The sequence below is a fragment of the Apteryx rowi genome, unplaced genomic scaffold (genome assembly GCF_003343035.1).
Source record: "Apteryx rowi isolate R43461 unplaced genomic scaffold, aptRow1 scaffold_220, whole genome shotgun sequence".
Taxonomy (NCBI): Eukaryota; Metazoa; Chordata; class Aves; order Apterygiformes; family Apterygidae; genus Apteryx; species Apteryx rowi.
The window spans coordinates 288,402-296,479 of NW_020448531.1; the positions used below are offsets into that span (position 1 = coordinate 288,402).

The 8,078-nt window shown below is 63.0% G+C and overlaps 2 protein-coding genes across 4 annotated transcripts; one reads left to right on the top strand and one right to left on the bottom strand.

Annotated features, from left to right (window-relative positions):
* Nucleotides 1-8: 8 nt before the first annotated feature.
* On the top strand, nucleotides 9-5,195 carry RFXANK (regulatory factor X associated ankyrin containing protein). Of its 3 annotated transcripts, XM_026064876.1 has the most exons (10): nucleotides 18-194; nucleotides 318-499; nucleotides 677-745; nucleotides 1,480-1,560; nucleotides 1,921-1,986; nucleotides 2,240-2,340; nucleotides 3,262-3,387; nucleotides 4,052-4,118; nucleotides 4,354-4,434; nucleotides 4,818-5,195. In XM_026064876.1, exons 2-10 carry the CDS (start codon nucleotides 328-330, stop codon nucleotides 4,874-4,876), a joined length of 822 nt encoding a protein of 273 aa, XP_025920661.1. In that variant the 5' UTR covers nucleotides 18-194; nucleotides 318-327; the 3' UTR covers nucleotides 4,877-5,195. The 3 variants fall into 3 exon arrangements, with proteins under 3 accessions (XP_025920660.1, XP_025920659.1, XP_025920661.1); XM_026064875.1 differs by lacking the exon at nucleotides 4,818-5,195 and having other exon boundaries at nucleotides 9-194; nucleotides 321-499; nucleotides 4,052-4,432; XM_026064874.1 differs by lacking the exon at nucleotides 4,818-5,195 and having other exon boundaries at nucleotides 10-194; nucleotides 4,052-4,432.
* Nucleotides 5,196-5,770: 575 nt separating this feature from the next.
* NR2C2AP (nuclear receptor 2C2 associated protein) lies at nucleotides 5,771-8,072 on the bottom strand. Its single transcript, XM_026064807.1, has 6 exons — nucleotides 7,979-8,072; nucleotides 7,609-7,670; nucleotides 7,340-7,430; nucleotides 7,089-7,194; nucleotides 6,483-6,550; nucleotides 5,771-6,188 (listed from the first exon to the last, which is right to left on the bottom strand). Exons 2-6 carry the CDS (start codon nucleotides 7,647-7,649, stop codon nucleotides 6,072-6,074), a joined length of 423 nt encoding a protein of 140 aa, XP_025920592.1. The 5' UTR covers nucleotides 7,650-7,670; nucleotides 7,979-8,072; the 3' UTR covers nucleotides 5,771-6,071.
* Nucleotides 8,073-8,078: the final 6 nt, after the last annotated feature.

Here is an 8,078-nt window from a genome sequence, read left to right on the forward strand (position 1 = left end):
GGGGTTGGGGGGGGGCCGGGGGCTCCCCCAGGACCCCGCTGAGCCCCGGGCCGCACCGGGCCGCACCGGGAAGGGACGGGACGGGGCAGCCTCCCCCGGCCGGGCCCCCGCCGCCAGCCCCAGCGCCGCCGGCGGGGCTCGAGGCCGGAGGAAGGGGAAGTGCTGGGGCCCGGCGGCTCCGGAGGGTGCTGGGGGTGAGCCCAGGCCCCGCGCCGGGGAGCGGGGGGGGGGGGGTCGCGGCCTGCACCGAGGCCCGGCGCGGCCCGAGGCGGCGATGTCCCCGTTTCTGTCCCGTTTCTAACGCTTTTCCCGTGCAGCAGCCGCCCCATGGAAGGGGAAGCAGCGGCCCCCGCCGGCGGCGGCGGCACCCGGGGGCTCCCGGGAAAGGCAGCAGGCGGCGCGGAGGGAAAAGCGTCTCCGCAGGAGCTGGCCGGCACCGGCGACACCGGGGACCCGGGGGATGGCGGTGCCCCCCCGGGGGGCTCGGGCCGCGCGGAGGGTGAGCGCTGGGGGAGACGGGGCCGGGAAGYGGGAAACCCGTGGATAAAAATGCCGGAGGCCCCCGGGGATGAGGGGCACCATGCGCCGGGCGAGAGGGTTCGGAGCCCCTGGGCTTCGCCCTGTCGCCTCTCCCCCCCGGCCCCTAACTGCTGCCCTCGTTTTGCCCGTGGAGCAGGTGCTCTCCCGAAGCCCTCGACCGCCTCGACGGACAGGCAGAGGAGCACCGAGGTCTCGGCCCTCGACAGTGAGTATCGCAGAGCCCCGGGCTCGCGGGCCCTCGGCGGCAGCCCTGGCCCGCTCCGGGGCGGAGAGCTCATCTGCCACCAAAGGGGCCTTTTGTCCCACGGAGGCAGCTGGAAAAAAAAAGGCCTTTTACTGCTGCCGGTCCCTGCAGTAACGTGGCAAGGCCGAGTCCAAATCCAGACCTTGCTGATGACTCGTGTCAGCAGTGAGAGGTCGCTGCAGCTCCACGCAGTGGAATTGCAGATTACAAACTCTTTTCAYGTGCTTTCCTGACTGAACTGTAACATGCTTGTTGGAAACACATTGAGATTTCCAAGTGGAGCTCTTTAAGGGTAGGAAAAACAAGGATGAACCTCAGCGTGTCCCAGCCTGCCTCCTGTGGCACGATATCATGTGCGATTATGCCATTAATGCAAGATCCATGCCTCCCGCTGGGCCCCGATGGCCCGTGCCTCTCCACAGGCAGCTGTTCGGGCTGTGTTTTATCCTCCCTGTTCAGCTGTTGTTCCCTGCCCACTGGTCAGACCTGCTCTCCAACCTCTTTGCTTGCAAGGGAATAATTCCATTTTTATGGCACTCAGTTTTTACCAGGTGCAGGAGGAAACAGCTCCAGATAAGGCACATTAGGCTGACGTGAGCCGTTGGCCGCTTTTGAAGCTCTCGGCCTCAAGACAGCCTACCTCCTACCTGGGTAGCAAGGAGACGTGCTCTGACTTTCCCCTCTCTCTGGAACAGGCTTCCCCCTGCGGCACTCGAACACGCTGACGAACAGGCAGCGGGGCAACGAGGTCTCGGCCCTTCCCGCCACGCTGGACAGTGAGTATCGCGGGCTCCGCAGGGTGGAAGCAGCCGTGGGAGAGCGGGACAAGAGCCTCCTTGTCTCCTGACACCCTGGCATTTTGCAGCACCCATGGGATGGTCTCTTGCCATGGCTGGCTGGTCCCACCAGTGAATGGTGGAAGGGTGTTGGTTACCCACTGGGCTTTTTGGGGCCAGCCTGGGGCTGTGCATTTACCTCCGCCCCGGACTTGGAGGGACTCGTAGGTGCCCCGAGTCCTGCCGGGTGCAGGGAAGGTCCGACCGTGGCAGGATGGAGCAGGGAGGCTGCCCGCAGACAGCGGGTGCCGAGCTGGGGAAACGCTTTGTCCTGACGGTTTAATTCCTTCCATTCCCCAGCGTTGTCCATTCACCAGTTAGCTGCCCAAGGTGAGCTCAGCCAGCTGAAGGAGCATCTTCGGAAAGGTACGTGTCTCCTTCAGCCTTGCCTAGACTTTTCCCGGTGTTAGTTAGGTCTCTGCTGCAGCAAAAGGGGATGTGGGAGAGTAGCAACAGGTTGGGTTTCCACCCCAGATCACGTCGAGTCCTGCCAGGTCATAACGCAGCCTTTGATAAACCCTCGGTTTAGTTTTACAGCCTTTGCTGTGTTTACTGGGAGACAGGGAGCAGAGGAGGCTTTGTCCTACCTACGTAAGATGCTTCGCCTGTGTTTGTGCAGGTGAGAACTTGGTAAATAAACCTGATGAGAGAGGCTTCACCCCGCTGATCTGGGCTGCTGCCTTTGGAGAGATTGAAACAGTCCGTCACCTGCTGGAATGGGTAAGGGCATGTGCTAACGCAGTGTCAGGTTAACAGGAGACTTCCCAGCCCCCAGCTCCTGCCCAAAAAGTCCAGTAGCAGCCTGACACCATCTCAGCTGACCTCTTCCCGTGGCACCGAACAGGAGGACGCCTTTGCAGAGCTAATGGCTCAGACAGTTGCTGTTGGACGCAATTCCCCATCAGGTTGTGGGCTAAGTCAGGAGTATGAACGAGCCTTATCTCCTAGTTAGCAATAACTGTTTGTAATTAAATATCTGCTTTTTGGTAATTTGAGATCAGTCTTATCATTTGGGCCCTGTAATCTGCCAGCAAGTGTGCTTGCCGAGGTGGTGTTGCAGTTAATGAACTCACTGCTGCATTGTCCTTGAGTGCTGGGCTTGCAGCTGGGGGTTGTCCCAGGGCCAGGCAGGAACCAGATCCCCCTCGCATCCTGGATCCAGCCGCTTCCCAAAGCTCAGTCCCGCATCCGTCCACATGTCCGCAGATCAGTGAGTGCTCAGGCCACATAAGCGCCGGCCAAACACTGGCTTCATTGCTGCATTAGCAGCAAGACTGCAATTCATCATCAGAAAGACAAGTAGAAACCAAAATAAGTGAGGTGATACGTTGATAAAGGATATAACAAAGTCCAGGAGAGGTCCATAGCTAACAGGGCTCAGAGGACCGGGTGGGTTTTCTAGGGAAATCGGCAACAAAGAGACCCAGGCCATTGCACAAGCCTCTAACTAGACGAGGCCACTAACGCTGTTACTAGTGGAGCATCCTGGACGCGGAGCATCGCAGGCTGCGAGGCTGGCTGGCCCCGGCTTTGTGATCAGCCCTCCTGGGGCTACCAGCAAGACGGGTCTCGCGCTGAGCACCCCAGTTCTCAGCAGGGCTCCTTCGCCCTTCGGGAGGCTAATGCCTGTGCTGTCCCCAGGGCGCTGACCCCCACGCGCTGGCAAAGGAGCGGGAGAGCGCCCTGTCCCTGGCCAGCATGGGCGGCTACACGGACATCGTCATCATGCTGCTGGAGAGGAACGTGGACATCAACATCTATGACTGGGTGAGTGCCGCTGGGCCCAGGCTGCCACGGGGACCGCRCCAGCCCTGGGAGTGACACCAAGCCCTGCACGGGGCTCCGCAGAGCTCATTTTAAAAAACAGCAGCGAGTTCACATTGCTGCTGCTCTGTCTCCTGCTCTGGGCCGAGTTAGGGGCAAAGCCTCTCTCCCAGCTGCTGCCCAGGCTTGCAGTGCTCATTTGCATGCTCGCATGGTTGTTTAAAGAAATTAATCTGGATAATAATTTTAAATGGTTTCCTCAGTTGCTCATGCTGGTGATTTTACCAGCCGCAAGGAAGCTGTGCTCATAAATTCAGGTTGTCCTTAAAATAATACAAAGTTATTGTATAACATACAGAGAATCAGGGAATAAAATGTGCGCAGAGCCGCTCTGCAAGAAAACACCCAGCCTGGAGCTGGGAGGGGAGGGAAAGGGGAAGCCAGCAGCTCTGGGACCTACCGCTCTGGGAGAAACAGGGCCAGCACAGCCAAGGCTGCACAGCGGGGTCCTCGGTCCCGAGCAGCACGGCATGAGGCAGGATAGTGGAGAGGGCCGAGCCAAGCTCGATGGATACGTGGCTCCCACGCACTCGCCCTGCGAATTCGAGGGCTGGGTGAGCACGGCCCCGCGAGGCCAGCGCTGACGGCGCCTTCCCTTTCCCTGCAGAACGGCGGCACCCCTCTGCTCTACGCCGTGCGCGGCAACCACGTCAAGTGTGTCGAGGCCCTACTAGGTAACGGGGAAGATCCGCACTTAGCGCTTGGCCTCAAATCGCTGCTTGTTGGTAACCGCCTCGGGCAGAGAGAGCGCAACACACCCGGGGGGAGAAACCGAGCAGCCCGGGGATATCACGGGGTGCCCACCCAGGACGGGCGCCGGCCCCTTTCGGGGGGCCTCTTGCCCCGTGCCTGCCCCGGAGGGGATGCCGCATCGGCAGGGGAGCCCTGATCTCCACTGCCCGCTTGCAGCTCGCGGCGCCGACCTGACGACGGAGGCGGATTCTGGCTACACCCCCATGGATCTGGCTGTGGCCCTGGGACACAAGAAAGGCAAGTGTCCGCTGCGTGCCTGGCAAAGAGCCCGTTTCCCCCCACCCCCGGAAAAGGGCCCAGGCAATTCCCAGCTCCCAGCCCTGCCTGGGGCTTTTCCTGACTTTCTACCACAGCTCCCTGCTCTGCCGCACAGAGAAACTGAGCCAGAGAAATCAATGTGGGTCCTGTTCCCCCTCCCAAACCAGAGGTGTGCTGCAGACGGGGCTGGGGCGGGGGAGCTGGGGACAGGCCCCTGGAGAAAGCAGTTTCCCTATCTCCCACTGGAAAACAGGAGCAAAACGGTGACCGACCAGGGGATATCCTACCTGCAGCAATGCTAGCTTCTTTTAAGGCTTGGCTTCCCTGGGTTTCATTTCTCTCCCTTCTCTTCCCTGCCTTAGTCCAACAGGTTATCGAAAATCACATCCTCAGGCTGTTTCAGAACAAGGGGCTGGAGTGACGTGGTTTGCGCTGCATCGCCAGCGCTTCTCTTGGCCGACGCAGACTCTCCTCCACGACCACAGCGGCCTGACCCAGCGGTCCCAAAACGGGCAGCGGAGCGATGCTTCTAGCAAGAAGCATGTGGAGGAAGCAGGGAACCGCCTGCCCTGGGCGGATTTACGCCTCTCCCAGAGGGCGGCACGGCCTTGGCGCCTCGCACCCGCAGGCACGAGTTCCTTGGGGCAGCTGCGTTTCTGCTCTGCCCAGGCTCAGTTGCTTTGTGCGCGGGTATTCAGGTATTGCATTTTTGGAAGTAAACTCTAAAGCAGCCACGTGGAGCCCTGCCTGTTGCCTTGTGACATCCCACCCGCCGGTCGCAGCAGCTGGTCCTTGATCCCAGCACCAGCTACTAGGGAACCGCGAGGGGCACTGGGCCAACCAACCTCTTTGGGACACTGGGAGGGCCCAGCCCTTGGTGTTCCTCTCTGGAGCCGTCTCTTTGAAGAGTGAGGCTCCATCCCAATGCCCGTGAACTTGCCAAGCCCTCCCCACACACCGCACTGCTAGCGAGCCAGGGAAATATCCGTAGGCAGGAGCAAAATCCAGCAAGCGCCCGCGGGAAGCATCGCCCTGCCAGCCACGAACAAGCACGGCCCAGGCCGCGCAGCCGGCCCGCTGCAACCCGAGGCCGAGCCCTGCCAAGCCGGCAAACAGCTGCTCCGGGAAGGGATTTGGGGGTTATTAGAGTAGGCGAGAGACCGCCAGAGCCCCGCAGCACACGGCGGGAGGCAGCTCCTCCTCCTCTTCCCTGCTCCAGCCACACGATGCATCATGAAGCAGAACGGAGCCCGGGGCTGGGCACAGAGGGCACCCGTCTGGGGGTGCCACTTGCCCAAGGAGCAGTCAGGAGGGCGCAGCGGGGCCACAACCATTTATTCAGCCCGTTTTTTGGGCTCTGTCCCACAGCAGAGGCCCCAGGCTGGCTTGTGAGTCCAGGCACGTGGGTTTCTGCACCGGTGTCCCTCCGTCACGGCCAGCCGGCCATCCCGCGGGGCAGCAGGGTCCCCCCTCCGCCAGCACCTCGGGGCGCACGCGGGGCCAGCACGTCCCTGCTGGCAGGGCTCGCTGTCCCGCGTCCTCGCGCACGGCAGAGCCCCCGGAGAGGGGCTGCCGCGGGGGCCCCGGCGGCTGGGGAACGACCCACCCCGCGGTCCCTAGAGCCTCTCGCCCAGCACCCCGAGGTGGTACACCACGATCCTCCCGAAGAAGTCCGTGCTGTTCTCAAAGGTGATCTTCAGCTTATCCAGCGCCGTCTCTTCCACCTGGAAGCTGTGCGGAGCGCGTCAAGGAGGGAACGGGCAGAGGGATGCAGCAATACGCGGGAGACCTGCTCTGAGCCGGCTGGACGCCGCGGCAGCCCCCATGGGGCTCGCACATGGCGTGCCGCTCCCCAAATTCGCTCCCGCCCCACCAAGCTGCTTTAGCCGTAGCAAAGTGCCAACGGGCAGCTGCGACGGACTCTAAACCGCGGCTCAGACGCCTGCCCCCGTCCCTCTGCGGCTGCGGGTGGCTTTGAACCCCTCCGCCAAGCCGTTCGGCCCAGCCCGCAGCGAGCCAAAGGATATCTGCAGGGCGTTGACGTCCTCGGGGTACAAGTCGGATATTTTCACCAATTCTTCGCCCGTTCTGCAGCCTGCGGAGGGCAAAGGTGGAGGCAGCCGCGTGGCGGGCTCACGTGCCGGGGGAGCCTCCGTCTCGGCCGCCCCGACGAACCTCCCCGCGTGGGCTTTGCTGCGGGGAGCCGGGTGGGAGCAGCGCCGGCAGCCGCCTGCCTGCCTCCCGCCTCCCTTCACTGGGCTTTCGGGTGCAACGCGGGAGCAAAGCGACCCGTCCTAACACAAGGGTCTGCTGGGTCCAACCTAGGACCCGGCCCCCCCCCCTTGCCTAGCCCAGCTCCTGCATCCTGAATTTGGGCTGCAGAAACCCGCAGGCATTGTAGCGCACTTGATATCTAATGGATCGGGATTAGCCGCTGGCAAGGCATTTTCCAGCCTGCAAACGAGGGGTCCTGGAGGACCCTCCCTATTCACCCCTCTCTGCTCCGGCCTCAGCCCCTCCCGAGTTTCAGGAACAGTTCCCAAACACCTCTGGGCTCTGCAATAAAGAACTGCAGGATCCCGGTTTGGGTAAAAGGAGGGGAAAGCACTGCGCACCTCCAGGCACCTCCTCACCTTCCAGCGTGCACAGCCGGCTGGAGAATCCCCCCTGGAACTGGATGCGGAGCCGCGAGACCTTGACAGTGCGGGGGAAATCCAGGGTGACCCACTGGGACGATCCCTGAAGGCAGGAACAACACCGGGGCTCGGTCACCAGGTCCCCGCAGGGCTGGGAGCCCGGAGCCCCCCCGGCACGTCCCAGCCCACTGCGTAGCGCCCGCACGGCTCCGGCACCCTCTGGCTTCCCCCCCTCCTCGTCCCCCAACCTGGTCCGAGTTCCAGCATGTCTCCTCGTTTGCGTCGAACATGTGCTTCTTCCCAAACTGCTTCACGTCCCGGTTGAGCACGGAGCTCACCCTGCAAGGACACGCGTCACCGTCCCGGGGCCAGGACCAGGACCAGGGGACGGCGATGCAGGGAGCCGGGGTGCACCGGGGTCGGGGAGCAGAGCSGGGGGCAGCGCGTGGCACCCAAGAGGGACCCGCGTGGGTGACGCGGTCCCAGCACCCTGGTGCCCGCCGTCCCCTCGACTCACCGTGCGGCAGTGTCAGCGCAGATCAAGGGCACCTCGGGCATCGCGGCGTGCGGCTCCGCTGCCTATGGAGAGACACGGGTCAGGGACCGGCCACGAAGCGTGGTGGGGACGACTGGGGACACCCGGAGAGGGTTGGGGCACCCGGGCAGGGTCAAGACACCCAGACTGGATAGGGGCACCTAGGCAGGGTTGGGACATGCTGGCAGCGATGACGGCACCTGGGCAGGGTTGAGGACACCTGGGCAGGGTTGAGGACATCTGGGCACGGCTGGGGACACCAGAATGGGGTTAGGACACCCGGACGGGGTGGGTGCACCTAGGTAGGGCTGGAAGCACCTGGGCAGGCAGCACCCGGGAAGGATTAAGGCACCTGGGCAGGGTTGGGAGCACGTTGGCAGGACGGGGAGACCCGGGCAGGGCTGGGGACACCCGGGGGCCGCCGTCGCGATCCCGGCCCGCGCCCATCCCCG